At 52.2% G+C, this 14,872-nt stretch overlaps 7 protein-coding genes across 7 annotated transcripts; 4 read left to right on the top strand and 3 right to left on the bottom strand.

The window, feature by feature from the left end:
* Window positions 1-715: 715 nt before the first annotated feature.
* QC762_121695 (uncharacterized protein) lies at window positions 716-2,470 on the bottom strand (the record flags this gene model as incomplete). Its single annotated transcript, XM_062886591.1, has 2 exons — window positions 716-2,254; window positions 2,441-2,470. 2 exons carry the CDS (start codon window positions 2,468-2,470, stop codon window positions 716-718), a joined length of 1,569 nt encoding a protein of 522 aa, XP_062749707.1.
* Window positions 2,471-2,889: 419 nt separating this feature from the next.
* QC762_121690 (uncharacterized protein) lies at window positions 2,890-4,760 on the top strand. Its single transcript, XM_062886590.1, has 3 exons — window positions 2,890-4,214; window positions 4,266-4,486; window positions 4,538-4,760. Exons 1-3 carry the CDS (start codon window positions 3,083-3,085, stop codon window positions 4,682-4,684), a joined length of 1,500 nt encoding a protein of 499 aa, XP_062749706.1. The 5' UTR covers window positions 2,890-3,082; the 3' UTR covers window positions 4,685-4,760.
* Window positions 4,761-6,370: 1,610 nt separating this feature from the next.
* Window positions 6,371-7,144, bottom strand: QC762_0022020 (uncharacterized protein; the record flags this gene model as incomplete). The annotated part of the gene is made up of 3 exons (XM_062883097.1): window positions 6,371-6,558; window positions 6,639-6,789; window positions 7,118-7,144. The coding sequence occupies 3 exons, from the start codon at window positions 7,142-7,144 to the stop codon at window positions 6,371-6,373; spliced, it is 366 nt and encodes a 121-aa protein (XP_062749705.1).
* Window positions 6,890-8,668, top strand: QC762_0022010 (uncharacterized protein; the record flags this gene model as incomplete). The annotated part of the gene is made up of 3 exons (XM_062883096.1): window positions 6,890-7,487; window positions 7,687-7,830; window positions 7,908-8,668. 3 exons carry the CDS (start codon window positions 6,890-6,892, stop codon window positions 8,666-8,668), a joined length of 1,503 nt encoding a protein of 500 aa, XP_062749704.1.
* A 552-nt stretch (window positions 8,669-9,220) lies between these two features.
* On the top strand, window positions 9,221-10,942 carry QC762_0022000 (uncharacterized protein; the record flags this gene model as incomplete). Its single annotated transcript, XM_062883095.1, has 3 exons — window positions 9,221-10,454; window positions 10,509-10,739; window positions 10,792-10,942. The coding sequence occupies 3 exons, from the start codon at window positions 9,221-9,223 to the stop codon at window positions 10,905-10,907; spliced, it is 1,581 nt and encodes a 526-aa protein (XP_062749703.1). The 3' UTR covers window positions 10,908-10,942.
* Window positions 10,943-11,476: 534 nt separating this feature from the next.
* Window positions 11,477-12,907, top strand: QC762_121590 (uncharacterized protein; the record flags this gene model as incomplete). Its single annotated transcript, XM_062886585.1, has 1 exon — window positions 11,477-12,907. The coding sequence occupies one exon, from the start codon at window positions 11,477-11,479 to the stop codon at window positions 12,905-12,907; it is 1,431 nt and encodes a 476-aa protein (XP_062749702.1).
* Window positions 12,908-13,398: 491 nt separating this feature from the next.
* QC762_121595 (uncharacterized protein) lies at window positions 13,399-14,262 on the bottom strand. The gene is made up of 2 exons (XM_062886586.1): window positions 13,781-14,262; window positions 13,399-13,726 (listed from the first exon to the last, which is right to left on the bottom strand). Exons 1-2 carry the CDS (start codon window positions 14,198-14,200, stop codon window positions 13,496-13,498), a joined length of 651 nt encoding a protein of 216 aa, XP_062749701.1. The 5' UTR covers window positions 14,201-14,262; the 3' UTR covers window positions 13,399-13,495.
* Between the last annotated feature and the right edge of the window lie 610 nt (window positions 14,263-14,872).

The following is a 14,872-nucleotide window of genomic DNA, read 5'->3' as shown; positions in this document are numbered from 1 at the left end:
AGTTCCAGGCGGACCAATTAAATATATGAGATGCGTGCCCAACGTGCCCTCAAAGCACCTTTCAACATTCTCAGTACTAGCGAGCTTGGCGAAAGGCTCTGAATCAGCTTGGCAGATACACTCTCGTAAGATTTTGTTGCTTTCCAGGGTTATCCACGTCGCAGTCCCACGTTTGATGTCGAAGGAGTGATATGTGACCACTTGTCGTCTGGCCCAACTATCGGTCCGACCGACCTGTAAACGGTCTATATCTTGTCCAATACCCCTAAGGATGAAAGAGTGGCATATGACGTTGCCAGACCGATTCAAAAAGGAGTTTGGCTGCGGGGAAATGCCGAGTGTAGGTGCGAATTGGGATAGAGATAAATCTGTATGTTGGCAGCCATATCCGCAATAGAAATTGTAGACAAAAGCGAGAAAGGAAGGGTTAACTTGGTGAAAGGTGAACATACCTAGATCGAGATAGGACACAGAGTCTTGGAATTTCATGTGAAAATCTCTTGTGGCGACAATGTGCTGTTGGCGAGGATTCTTTGGACAAGGAATGGCAGCATACATTCTCTATGATAACTCCAATGAAAATCAGAGAGTAGGCCCAGAAACCTCCCACACACACTCTAGCAAAACAGAACAAACACTCTAAGCTTGATGAGGCTCTCACTATCATATAACACTTCCCACTTTAACCACAGGCGAGGGGAAAAGCTTACACCGTCTAGAACGCCACCCCGCGGACCAAAAACGCGGCCGCCACGCCAAACACAAGGTACCCCACCGTTCCCCTGCCCAACAACCCATCACCCGCCCCCGAAGTCTGCGCCATCTCTGCCCCAAAAGGCTGGGCCAATCCCAGGTTCACCTCCGCAGCCTTCGCCTCTTCTCTCTTGACGGTCTTGGTCGGCGTCACAATTATCGGGGTAGTGCCGCGACGTGAAAGATGACTAGCCATCAGGCCCTTCGTGGTCAGCAAGTGGACAGGGTCAAGGCAGCTCTGAACCGCCATCCAGTACTGGAAATACTCGACCGGGATCTCGTCCAAGGTGGCAGCTTCGTCGATAAGTTCATCGATCAGCTCGTCAATCATCTCGGCCTTGGGGTCGTCCTTGTCGAGGGCAGAGGTCTCCTTCTCAAGTTCTTCCAGCTTCTCCTCGAGGGTGTCGCCGTGGGATGACTTGCTATCGGAGGAGTCCCCGTCAACAATGTCCTCGATGGTTTCTGCGAGGATGTCTTCATCTTCGTCCTCTTTGTCAGAAGAGTCACCGAGGATCTCCTCGATAGTATCAGTTGATTCTTCCTTGGGTTCGGAGTCGTTATCGTCACTGGCCTCCGCCAGGGCCTCCACCACGTCGCTAATGGACTTGTCTTCGTCGTCTTTGGCAGCCTCCTCGACAATCTCCTTCAGGGCGTCGGCAGTCTCAGCATCAGACTTGGACTCTCCCTCTTTCATCTGATCCAACACCTCCTCGACAACCTCGTCAACGGTGATCTCCCGCTTGCTGAGCTTCCAGGGACGCCAGCTCGTCCAACTGCCGCCTGAGCTTCCAGAGCTAGACTGCCCATTCCTGTCCGGCAGGTCAATGCCCGTCTGATCCTCGACGAATGCCGTTCCCTCTTCAACGGCAAAGTCTTTGCCAGCATCCACAAGCTGACCGCCAAAGCCACCACCGTTGCTCTTCCCTCCACCACTCCTCGACTTTGCCCGTGCTTCGATCACGCTCCGCTTTTTATTCCTCCTCGCAAAGTTGATGCCAGAACCGGATCGTGGCCTATCAGGTAGCTTGATACCAGTTTTGCCCTCGAGATAGCTTGAGCCAACGTCCCACGCGGCGTCGGTAGCCTGGTCTTTAAGGCCATAGCTGCTCGATTCATCCTCAAGGCTTCCTTTGTCTTCGACGCCGGGTTCGACTTCGACGCCTGGCTCTTCATCACCCCTAAAAGGGTTGGCGAACCGGGTTGGCGAGCGAGGTTCGACACGCTTGTTTCCCTGTTGGTGGGCGGTGTCACGCTTCGTATTTTCCGGTGTTGAAACAGGAACAGACCTCCTGTTGACTGCATGACGGCGGTTATCAGTCACGGGGTTAGCAGCAGAAACCGTGGCGGCGAGGCCTAGGGCAGCGACGAGAGCGGTTGTGTGCTTCATCTTGATTATACTCAATTGTGTGTCGACTTGCCAGAAGTCAAATGTGAAAGAGTGTCGTTTGAGAATGAGCTTTCCAGAAGCCCGGGAGAGAGAACAGAAGAGCAAAAGACTTGCCTGCAAGCCTGTTAGTAGAAAGCGGATGTTCGTAAGATGGATGAGCGGATGCTGAAGAAAGAAAGGAGCATCAAGGGACGAGGGGCACATGTCCTTTAAATCGACTGGACTATGCACTCTCACCCGAACCTTAGCCATGAAACTTCGACGTTAGTCTGAACAGCCTTTGAGGGCATCCGGATAGACCCAGACAACCTCGAAAGACGGGTCGGCCATGGCAACCAAGATAGACCCGAGTATCAGCGGGACTGTCCGGTCGATCTGGAGATTCTGCGAGCAAGGTGTTTGGTAACCCACGTAAGGCTAGGTAGGCTAAAACCAGGCCGCTCAAAGGCCCTCCAGACCAGTAGACCTAGAAAGCACAAGAACTGGAAGCTGTCGAACCTAAGATTTCAAATCGTCGCGGTAAATCTGAGCAACGCGTAACTGCTTGCTCGGAGTTGTATCACTAAGGCAAGGTACCTAGCAACGGTGTCACGGTCCATAAACGGCCGCGGGGACCCTCCCGGAGGGATCGGAACTGGGCCGCGACAGTATCCTCCGAGGGTCGGATGATCGATCGAATATTCGGGGCAACATTGCGTATGGGCCATGTTTCGGACGGGAATGTCCACCACCATCAACTTGACGTACTCAAAATAAGACAGTGTGGTCGTCAGCTGTCTCGTGACCTTGCCTGCCGGAACCTAAAATCAACAACCAATCAGCGCCAAGACCCCTCCCTAAACATCAACACCACCGCGCGACGAGCTGAATCCCCAACCTCACCAAATATCTCGATGAAAACGGCCTGAGGATCATCGGCCATACCCAATTGACGTCCTCATCATGGCAGCTCCCCGAACAAACGGCATCAACCCAGCCGAAGCCACCAACAATGAAACCGCCCCCCTCATCCCCCACCACAGCCACGATCACAACCACCACCACCGCACCCCAACTCTCTTCCCCATCCCTCATGAAGGTGAATCCGGCCGCACAGGCTTCCACCCTTCCCACTTCTTCCTCGTCCTCTGGCGCAGCTCGTCCCCCATCTCCAGCTTCGTCAACCTCCTCTTCCCCTTCGTCATCGCCGCCTTCATCTCCCGCATCTTCTTCTCCCACTCCCACCCACTATGGACCTTCGCCCTAAGCTACATAGGCATGATCCCCTCTGCCAATCTCCTCGGTTTTGCCGGACAAGAGCTCGCGAGAAAGATGCCCAAGGTTGCAGGGATTCTAATCGAGACAACATTCGGCTCGATCGTGGAGATTATCCTGTTTGTGGTCTTGATCATCAACCATGACGAGAAAGAGGAAGGGGGGAACATGGTCCCTATCATCCAGGCGGCGATCTTGGGGAGCATCCTCACCAACCTGCTCTTGTGCTTGGGAGTCTGCTTTTTCGTCGGCGGGATAAGGCATGTCAGCCAGAGGTTCCACGCGATTGTGTCAGAGGTTGGAAGCGGGTTGTTGCTTGTGGCCGCGTTTGGGCTTTTGATCCCTAGCGCGTTTTACTCTGCGCTCAAGTCGGAGGCGAAGACGGTGGAGGTGGTAATTGGGGAGGGGGTGAAAGTTGTTGTGCCTTTGGAGCATAGTGATGATTTCACATTGGGGAAGTTGGAAGATGATGTCCTTCAAATCAGCAGGGCGACGTCTGTTGCGTTGATTCTGAGCTTTTTCATGTACATCTGGTACTGCGCAAGCAGTCAGCACAGCATCTTTGACGAGGTGATCGAGGCGGATGAGCACAGGGATGCCGATCGGGAGGCAGATATGGAGAAGCCAAAGTTTACTGCTACCGAGGCGGTGATAGCGTTGCTTCTGTCGTTGGCGTGTGTCACGGCATTGCTGATATTCCTGGTCGATGAGATTGAACATGTGGTGCATAGCGGTGTGCCGGATCAGTTCTTGGGTTTGATCTTGTTGCCGTTGGTTGAAAAAGCAGCGGAGCATTTGACTGCAATCGACGAGGCTTGGGGTAAGTGTAGTGACATGCGTCCGTGGTGTTCAGTGCTGATAATAATGACAGATGGTGTGATCAATGTTGCGCTGTATCACTGCCTGGGACCCTCCATCCAGACAGCGCTCTTCAATGGCCCACTGGTGGTCATCGTTGGATGGACTTTGGGCAAGCCCATGGATCTCAACTTTGAGATATTCATGATCGGGTTGCTTGTCTTGTCGATCCTAGTAATAAGCAACTTCCTGCGAGATGGGGAGTCCAACTGGCTCGAGGGTGCTCTTCTTGTGGTGAGTGGCTGTTGCTAACATGAATATCAGCGAGTCTAACATGCATACCAGATCGTCTATGCCATCACAGCAATTGCCTGCTGGTACTATCCCAATCCCGACGTAGCATCATCCAACAGTCTACAACAACTGGAACTAATCAACGGAACTGTCGCAAATACCATCGAGGGGTTGAGGCAAGCATTTACCGGAGTGTAAGAAGAGTGCGAGGACAAGATTGGATAGACGCAACACCCACTTGCGCAAAGCTGAAATACGACTTGGGCGTTATATCTATCGTGTACATCTGACCCCTCTAACTCTACATGTTCTTCCTGGTCGATGGAAATCCGTTGCCGATTTGGGTGGGGTGTGTTGATTTGGGTGGGGTGTGTTGAGGGACTGGGTTTCGGTACCGAGCGAGGCTACCCTGGCCCTGTCAGGTTAATATTGGATTTCAGAAATGTCCAAATTAACAATTGAAGTTCGAACCATTTGTGAATAAAAGTCCAGGCGAATCCTTATATAAAACAGCTACTGGTCTTAACTAACTCCCCAACTTACCCACAGTTCCATTTTACATCGCTAACACCTTACTTTTTCGCATATGGCGTCATATCTTCCTAGTTCCTTGGCATCAGCTGCCGCTCTTGCGGGCTTGGTGACTGCAGTTAAATCATCATGGGAGCTATCTCGTATGATTAAGAAGAAATACGAGCAGCGTGTGCTGAAGGATCATGCCAATGAAATCAACACCAGGCTTCGCAGGGCTTTGCGAGATGGCAGAATTTCTCACCAAAGCTTTAACTACTGGAAGAAAAACGTCTTGGTTGCGGTCTGGGAACAGGACCGTACGTTAACATACCAAAAACATAGAGTCTAAATCCGTCTGCTTACCATAGTATCTAGGTGCCGCCCTGCTTAATATAAAGTATTGACGACTTGCTGAAGCTGAGCGATGATTACAAGAAGACTACGCCCACCCCGTTGCTCCCCTATCCGGACAAAAAAGTAATATTCCCAGGCGAGTTCGAGATTATGCCCCGCGATCCAGCGCTGGTGATATCATTGAGGAACGTCGAATAGAGATTATCGAGTACCATACCACGGCTCCTCCCCCTGCCGTGTACTACCACCATCAACACCCACCGGCCCCAGCCGGTAACGGTCCTATCATCATCAACGCCCAGCCCACGCCCGCACCAGCCCCTCCTGTCGAGGTGGTCAAGACAACCACGATTCGCGAGCAGTCCCCGGCACGGTCCTACACGACCACCTCGTACGACACCACTTCATATGGCACAACCACGTCATATGACACCTCTCTCACATCCAAGGGTCCGCCTACAGTAATCGTCGACGCTCGCCCACGGGAGGTGGCGCTTGTTGAGCCTCCTCGGGATACCTGGCGCTACGACGACAACGATGACTTGAGCGACCATTTGAACCAAGCAAGCGAAGCGAAGCGAGTTGAAGAAGAGTTTTGGATAATGGGCGTTTGGAAGGCGATCCTTTTGGAATATGTGATTGGTTGCGGATTTCTTTGTTCTAGCTTCCTTTGGGCTGCATATTAATGTGGGAGGCAGTTTTTGGTTATGATGTAATGACTTCTGGTTATGAGATATAAATATTTGTGTAATATATATATGAAACTTGGCTGGCCTGGATATTGATTGAAATGAGGGTATCGAGCTAGATTGAGCTGTAGTAATCGAAATAACGTAAAATGTAGCGTGCGGGACTCCAAGGTACAGTGTGGTGAGAGCTTTTAAGGTTGTAGTTTATGTTTGCCTCTGCCATTGGTTTGATTTCTAGGAACAATGACTATCTACCCGTAGTATTCCCAAGCTTGGATTCACCAGAGCATCACTCCCTCTCTTAGTAGAGAGGTAGAAATTTCCCTACCTACCTATCTGCAGCCCTGATCTGCGCAGCAGTAAACTGCGTCAAACAGCGAAACTTGCGGACGCCGCTCCGAGTCTCGGCGAACCTCAAATGGTGGAAGTTGACGCCGGGAAAGAGGATGCACTCCCCGTAGGTTCTGCCGTCGAGGCCGTACATTTTGTAGGGGTGGCCTCTGTCTTTGTAGGTGGCTTTGGGGGGGGGGATATTGTCAGCCAGGGCTTTCTGGATGAAGTGAAAGGGGAAAAGGAGGAGGGGAAAGGGGACTTACTCCAGTGGTAAAGGGGATTGTTGTTGAAATGAATCTCGAGAACGTTGATGTCAGTGGCGGCACCGCCGTAGCAGCCGCTGCCGGCACATCGCACGCCGGTCGTGCGGCCTGAGACGTCGTCTTTGGAGAGGTAGGGGCCGTAGGCGAAGACCTAAAAGGAGGGGGTGGTTAGTTGTGAAAAGAGGTGGGAGGCCAAGCACAAAGCTGGCATCGGCCTCGCCAGAAACCGACTTCTCCGCTTCATGGAGGCAATGGACGATCACTCCTTCTTGTTCAAATTTGTTCCAACAGAGGACAAATACATCAGCCTCCTGACTGGAGTCGTGGCATCTGTCGTCAAGGCCTCGGTCAACTATCAAAAGATTGCCGAAGGATTTTCACTTGCACTGGTGGAAATGAGCGAGAACCTGAGATTTGTGCAAAAGAAAACCAAGGTGGCAAACACAAGAGAGATGCAAAGGCTTGTGGTGGCACTGTACGTCCAAGTCTTCAAATTCCTCTGCCATGCCATGTCCTTTTTCCACAAACGGCACAAAAGATTTCTGGCCTCATTCAACAAAGGATTCTACGACAAGACGGTCAAAGCAATGGTCGACGGTATCCAAAAGACTATCGGTGATATCCGCAACGAAGCACAACACACCACTGAGCTCCGCATCGAGTACATGCACCAAAGGTTCAATGACATGGAGCCAGTTTTGGTCACGCTGCAACGACTTGGAATCCAGGCTCACGCGGACAGCCAACAGCAGGTCAATGCGAAACTTGCTGCAGCCGCACTTGGGTTTCAGAGATTGGGCGAAAATGCTGTACAGCAGCTCGAAGGGCTAGAGAATCAAGCCACGCACGGTAAGTTGCCCATTGCCTCTCATCCCATACCGACAACAGTGCCACTGGGCATCAAGGTGCTGGTGTCACAGAGAGTGTCAGCTCACTTCTCAGTTGCCACTTCCACCTCCCGGCCTGTTCTACTTATTTAATGCTGCGTACGGTAGCCCACAACAGAACTTCAACTTTTCCTGCCGTACCTAACCTTGTAAGACCATAGACATCGCTGCGCAGCCTCCACAGAGAACTTCGAATATCCTGCCCATCTCGTCTGCCGAAGAGTCAGCAAACAAGCCAGAAATGCCCACATACAAGCCCACGGCGAAACTATCCAATGGAGGAGAATCGGCGAATCCTACACAGGGTTTGACTGCTGGAGGTGACACTTTTCTATCGTGCATGCCTGCAAAACACAACTAACATTATTCTTGTGCCCGGCAGAGACCATCCCCGATTGCCAGCGAATCCAACAATACGCCGAAGCTCTCAGAATCTACATTGAGAGTGACGCAGAGCTCCACATAGATGAGTTCCGCAGACAGCAGACCATGATCCCCGAGGAGGTGTATACCGCACTCAGGAGATGGATCTTCAACACTGAGTCTCGGATGATGTGGATCGAAGGCCCCTCTTTGCCTGGCGTTTCCACACTCTCCAAGATAGCAGTGACAGCCGTCAATCAAGTCATGAACGCCCAACTTCCTTGCATTGCGCACTTCTGCAAATCCCGATACAGCTTCGCCAGGAGTGACAGCAGATCCGGATTGAACCACAGTGGCGCGGCAGTTATATCCCTCTTCTACTCCATCATTCGCCAACTCACCTACCTGCTTTCAACACAGGGGCCCATAACTGGCATAAGCCTCGACTACCGCGAGTTCGAAAAGCTCGACGGAAAACTGCACAGCCTCCCCACTGCGTTGAGCATCATGAGGGCGCTCCTCGAACACGCACCGCCCACCATCACATGGGTCATCGACGGGCTTCAGTATGCAAGGGACCAGGTTAGCAACGGATACCTTTGGGATTTCACCCAGCTCTTGCGTGAGCAGAAAACGAAACGTTTATGCAAGGTCCTTTTCACAACTAGTGGACGGAGTCAAGTGCTAGATCGATGCACAACAGTGCAAGAGAGGGCTGACGCGTCCAGGCTGGTGCAGGCAAGGGGAGGAAGAGCATACCCTGGTGGAATGCCCCTGTAGGCAGTTATGATATGAAGGAGACCGCACATCTTCATGCTTTCTTTTTTCTTCCAGTCCTAGCTTCACAACAGCTTGAGTTGGACATTACTTGGACTTGGCACAGACCACATCCCAGCTTTAAATCTATCTAGAGCTTCGTTTTATTTACTTTAGTAACTAGAAAGTCTCAGAGACCAAAGGTTCTTGATAAATACCTAGTCATGTACCTATGTCGCCAACATATGTCGCATGGCTTGGCGTTCTCCGTTGTCGCCACCATCCAATCACGGAGGCGAAAACGCCCACATGTCCCTGACGATCCCCCACACTTCTTCCTCAGCTCACTACACACATTCCTGTATCTCAATTGCAAAAGAGCACGTGGCTCAGAAACAGACTGCAGGATTGCTTTCAAGCCCTTTCAGCGTCACTCTATTCCCTCAGTTTGCATCTCTCATGCATGAGCTGAAAGACGCCCACGTGCCCCGACTGAGCACATAAGTTGAATATGCCCTCCACGAGAAATGCAGGCTTTCTCACTTTGACGAACAGCTTCGCGCGACTGCCAGAGTCATGGTCCTCCTCCACAGCCTAGGCTTGCTCGTCTTCTTGACGAGCACCGCCGTCTCACACCCTCAGCCATCACCTGCTCCCGTCTTCACGACAACATGCCAAGGCAAAACATACACCTACAACGAACTCGCAGGCTTCGGCTCCATCCCCTCCGACGCCAGAGATAAATTCGGCGACACCCTCAGCATCGGCTCCTCAGCCGCCATCACCAACTGGAAAAAGCGATCACCCCCCGGCAAAAACAAACAACCCTACTACACCGGCACCCTCTACGGCCTCCCAGACCGAGGCTGGAACACCCAAGGCACCCAAAACACCATCCCCCGCGTCCACACATTTGACGTAACCTTCACCCCTTCCCCCCCATCATCATCCCAATCCCCACCCCTCCCACCCAACCTCCTCTTCAAATACAAATCCACCATCCTCCTCACCTCCCCAACCGGCGACCCCCTCACCGGCCTCGACCCAGACAGCATCATTACCCTCCCCAACCTCCCCCCCCTCCCCGCATCAACCTTCCCCGGGGATGGCTTCGGCGGTCCAGGACCAGGTGGGAAACGCATCGCTATCGATGCCGAAGGTCTAGTCCTCAACGAAGACGGCACATTCTGGATAAGCGACGAATACGGCCCGTACATCTACCTCTTCTCCCCCAGTGGGAAAATGCTTGATGTTATCGCGCCACCTGATGCTTTGCTGCCGTTGAGAAACGGCACCCTCAGTTTCAGCAGTGACAACGCCCCTATCTTTGACTCGGGCAAGCGGCCTGTTCCTGCTAACCCAAGTCAGGGACGGTCGAATAACCAGGGGTTTGAGGGGTTGACCGCCAGTCCTGATGGGAGGAAGCTGTGGGTTATGTTGCAGAGTGCGGGGAGGTTGGAGGGGGGTCAGAATGCTGCGACGAGGAGACATGCTCGGTTGTTGAGGTATGATGTTGCCAAGGGTAAGGGGAAGGGGAAGGGGGGGAAGACGGTGGAATATTCTGGCGAGTGGGTTGTGCCTTTGCCTACGTTTACCGATGGGCAGGGGAGGACGAGGGTGGCGGCGCAGAGTGAGATTAAGTATATCAGTGAGAAGCAGCTTCTGGTCCTGCCGAGGGATAGCGGGGTGGGTGCTTGCACGGATAGCCCGACGAGTGTGTACAGGCATGTGGATGTGATTGATATTGGGAGGGCGACGGATGTGAAGGGGGGGAGGTATGATGCGTTTAATGCTTCGATTGCGGGTGCAGGTATTTGGTCTTACTTCTGATATGGGGGATGGATACTGACAATGGTGAGAGCAGATGGTGTTTTGAAACCAGAGATAACACCTGCCACGCTCTGCCCATGGATCGACTTCAACATCAACTCTCAGCTAAACAAGTTTGGGTTGAGAAATGGACCGCCAGCGCTGCCAACAAAGAGCCTCTTGAACGAAAAGTGGGAGAGCTTGGTACTGGTTCCAGTGGACAATGGCAAGAAGGATGAGTACTTCCTGATTGCGATCTCTGATAATGACTTTATCACGCAGAATGGTAAGTTTTCGTTTTGGAGAGAGGACTTCGATGCAACGCTGACATTTATCAGGATTTATCAACAATGGCAAGATCCCTTACAAAGATGCGAGTGGGTGTAGCTTGAACCAACAGGCCTTGGTGTTCAGGGTGACATTGCCAAAGAAGAGTAAGCCTTTGATCGGATAGAATCAAGATTGAATCAAGGCAACATCAACGATGATAGATGGTCATCTCCTTTCCTTGTGCGCATACTTTGTGTTCCATTCAGGGGTTCAGGGGTAATTGTTATATGAGGGTTAGGGTAAGAAGAGACAAACAGTTTGTTCCGCAATGCAGTGCCAGCATTTCCACGCTATCAAAACAAAAGAACCGTGCATGATATCTCTAGGTCCTCATTGGATGGACAACGAAGAAGAGAGCCTTGTGAACGGGGCGCCGAGGTTTCTTTGGCAGGCCTCCACAGGGCAGCCTTGGCATAACGTGCATGTAGTTCGGCTGCTATCGCGTTTTTATGCAGAGTAGGTGACGGGATGATAGTGTACAGATGCCGGTGTCATTTCGCTTCCTCTGGAATGGCACCAAGGGTCCATGCCAAGGGCTGATGCTTGAGCTTGCGTCCATAAACGTCTAGTTAAGGTTACATCGTTGGTTGGACTGTCTCGGCAGGGCAGAGGAGGCGCTCGCCTGAAATGCGCCAGAAAGCCACCACCCGCATCTATCCGTACTTGCAGTGCTTCAACCACCGATATCTCACCATGGCACGAATGCGGTCGTTCGCGCGGCTTGTGGCTATAGCCAGTCTATCCCAGATAACAGCGGCGAGTTTCTGGACTGCAACGGAGATATACGTCGAACGCCAATATGCCAGCCCTTATGGCTGCGACAGGCCTGGTGGTTTCACTCAAACGATTGCCTCATGCACAACAACAGAGACCCGGAATCCTTTGCTGGTGACACATACAAGCCTACTACCCGACATAACACCAACCTCAACCACAACAAGCTATTATTCGTCCTGGGATCTGGACGTAGTCCAATACCATTATCCCACCGACGCATATCCCAAATCCGATCTGGCAACCTACGATGGCTACGGACTTTCGACCCATACGTGGCTTGTCGACGTGACCTTGACCGCGCCAACGAGCTGCCCGACCCCCTTTGAATACACCACAGAAACCAACCTCGAGTATTGGGCATACGTTCCGTCAGTGCTGACCCCGATCATGAGCTCCAAAGCCAGCGTCGAAACACATGTCATGACACGGGTAGATGAAATGTATAGTTACGTCAGCCCCAACTATGAAGGGATACGGTATACGACGACGTCGCACATGACCTACACGACTTTCCACGTCAAAGCAACCGACCTCCCCCCTATACGCAGGCCAGAATCGCAGGGCTCCACATACTATGATGACATCTACTACAACTACATGAGGCACTGCTTCCTCCCAGGCGAAGAGGATCCCCGGATCAGAGCAGCCAATTGTCCTTACACCTACGCCGGACAATGCAGCAAGATCAAGCCCTGGATCCTCATCCTCGCCATAGCCCTCCCTATCATCTTCCTCATCGGCTTTGTCGAAAACTACTTCTGGTTCACTCGCTTGATGCAAGGAAAAGGCTGCTTCCGCTGCGGGACAGTGGCCTGGTGTTTTCTCATCTATCTGTTCATGATCTTCTTCGTGACATACGAACACAAGCGAAGTCCCGAAGATCAGGAACGGTTGAGGCTTCTGTGGAAGGGGATGCCTTTGGGGATGAGATTGAAGTTGTGGCTCGAGTGGGGGTTCAGACAGAAGTATCCTGAGCACTTGCTGGGGAGTCGGGTGCCGGTTAATGTGCAAGAGGGTATGGAGATGAGACAAACTGGTGGTGGTGGTGGAGGAGGAGGGGGTAGGGCGAGAGGGGGGGCGGGTGACTTGGACGGTGATATGCTTTTGCCTGCTTATCCTGGGCCTCCTTCGTCGAGCATTGGCGATGCTCATTCGATGGAGAGTGGGAACACTTCTGCCCACCGCGGCCCGGTCTTGGGCAATCCGAATGCGGTGCTTGGGCCTGTGCTGGGTTCTGGGTCTGTGGTCATTGGGCCGACGATGACTTCAGTGCAGCCGACGCCTGCTTCGCCGCGGCGGCAAGAGACGGATGAGAGGATAGGGGATGGCGTCATCAGGGCGGTTTAAAGGTTGCATACGGCAAACGTAATACTTAATACCTTGTTGTTCAGGAGATGTTGATTCCATTGATGGAAAGCTTAACTACCTACCTAGTCGATACCCCTAGCTTACATAAATCATGTATTATTCTTGCGCAATCTGCTATAAAAGTGTGCACATTTATGCCGTCAGACTGTCTGTGTTGAGCATGTTTGTCATGATGTGGGTACTGAAGAACAGGATCATGGCCCCATCATATGAGTAGCCAAGTCTGAGGATCATTAAGGGGTCTGAGGAGGTCACGGGGCATATATTCAACCATCAATCCATCTGTATCAAGTACTTACCTAGCTACTTAGGTATTCAATCAAGCCCCTTAACCACATCTTTCAGCAGCGGGGTAGGGAACATCGCCACGAAGCACGGATCAACACGACTTGTATTGTCACTACCACTGGTGCTGGCATCTATCCAGGGTAGTCGGTTGTTCCTTTTCTCCCGGGAACTGTATACGTGTGCCCCTGACCGGTCCCCCCCATCTTCCATCGTCCATCGCCCAGCTCCGTCTTGTTCGAGGTCGCCATGCTAGGCACCTCAGGTAAGGTACCGAGGTACTCAAGGGAAGTTGAAGGTGACATCCTGAGGGGTACGCCACTTGCCCTTGGCCGCGTCATACGAAAAGTAAACTGGGTGCGAAGCCGGCATATCGTAAGACTGGATTGAGGTCGCCTGGTTGGAAATCATGGTGGCGGTCTGGTCGCCCTGCTGATACCAGATGTTGACGGTCTCAATCGGCTCATATTCTCCGTGGGAACCCTTCAAGAGCTTGTTGTTGCCAAACCAGATCTGCACGGTGATGAGTTAGCAAGGATAGAACAAGGATGTAGGCGAACAACTCACCGGTGTCCACATCTTGGTGCTGGGGTCTTGCACGCCGACAAGGACATGGACCGGAACTTCGTAGTCGTTGGAGGCAATGTTCAGGGCATTCTCCTTGGCATTGGGGTTCTCCTGTGTGGCAGCCCAAACACCGTCCTGGGTCAGGGTGTAGGAATCGCCCAGGTTGCACTGCTTCCATTTGCCACTGTAGGTGACGGTCGCTCCTTGGGCCGGCATCTCGGTGGCCCAGTTGATGCCGTAAACCGTGGTCCACTGAACATTCATGTGGGGAGCGAGGAGCTTGGAGGCGTAGACCACATTGACCGAGGCTTTGCCGCCAGTTGCAACAGCTTTGGCGACCTGGAGCAGATACGCATTGCCGTGCAATGTCTTGATGTCGGAGTCAGCCTCCTCGACCTGGACAGTATAGCGAGTCGTCATGATGGGCAGGTGTGTCTTGCTGATGGGATGGATTCAATAAAGTGAGTATGGGGAAAGGAAGATGTGTCTTCTGGAGATCTGAAGGACGTCTGAAGTTTGGCTGGGTAACAGAGCTCTTTATAGACAACTGAGACTGGGTCTGTGGCGGGTGATAGGATCACTGCGAACCCTGTGTTTGAGATTTCATCATTAAACGAACCGGATTGCCTCCACATCGTCATTCAGCCGACCATCTTACCTGTGGAGAGACATCAGCTCCTACGATGCCAACAATCTATTCCAGTTACGGATTTGACGGCAGCAACTTTCCATGTTCTGCAGCCGCCATCATGCACCACTGAACCTTCAGCTTCTGTCCTCCAAGCCAGACTCAGCTATCAAGCGACACTGGAACGTACTGCCTGCAGCCCAAGTCATGCATCACTCAACTCTCAGCTTATATTGTGCAAGCCAGGCTCCCCAAACGAGGAAGAGGAGAGAGACACTTGCCGTACTGTGCACTCTGTTAATCCGTACCTTGTGGGGCTGCTTTTTCCTTGGTATACAAAGCCCTAACCCCGCAGACAGGTAACATTTTGCAATGTACCTTTTTCAGATTTCATTGCAATACAGTCTTTGTTTCGCTTACCACGCACCTCACCAGTACGTTACGGTCGTGGCTTTAACTTTGAC

Source organism: Podospora pseudocomata, assembly GCF_035222375.1.
Source record: "Podospora pseudocomata strain CBS 415.72m chromosome 1 map unlocalized CBS415.72m_1, whole genome shotgun sequence".
NCBI lineage: Eukaryota > Fungi > Ascomycota > Sordariomycetes > Sordariales > Podosporaceae > Podospora > Podospora pseudocomata.
This window is presented reverse-complemented; position numbering and strand designations above follow the sequence as displayed.

Bases quoted from the DNA above. Each gene is read 5' to 3' on its own strand.
- QC762_121690 (XM_062886590.1), top strand. From the start codon at position 3,083: ATGGCAGCTCCCCGAACAAACGGCATCAACCCAGCCGAAGCCACCAAC. The intron at 4,215-4,265 runs GTAAGTGTAGTG...TAATAATGACAG, and splicing joins TGCAATCGACGAGGCTTGGG to ATGGTGTGATCAATGTTGCG. The intron at 4,487-4,537 runs GTGAGTGGCTGT...CATGCATACCAG, and splicing joins TCGAGGGTGCTCTTCTTGTG to ATCGTCTATGCCATCACAGC.
- QC762_121595 (XM_062886586.1), bottom strand. From the start codon at position 14,200: ATGACGACTCGCTATACTGTCCAGGTCGAGGAGGCTGACTCCGACATC. The intron at 13,727-13,780 runs GTGAGTTGTTCG...ATCACCGTGCAG, and splicing joins GCACCAAGATGTGGACACCG to ATCTGGTTTGGCAACAACAA.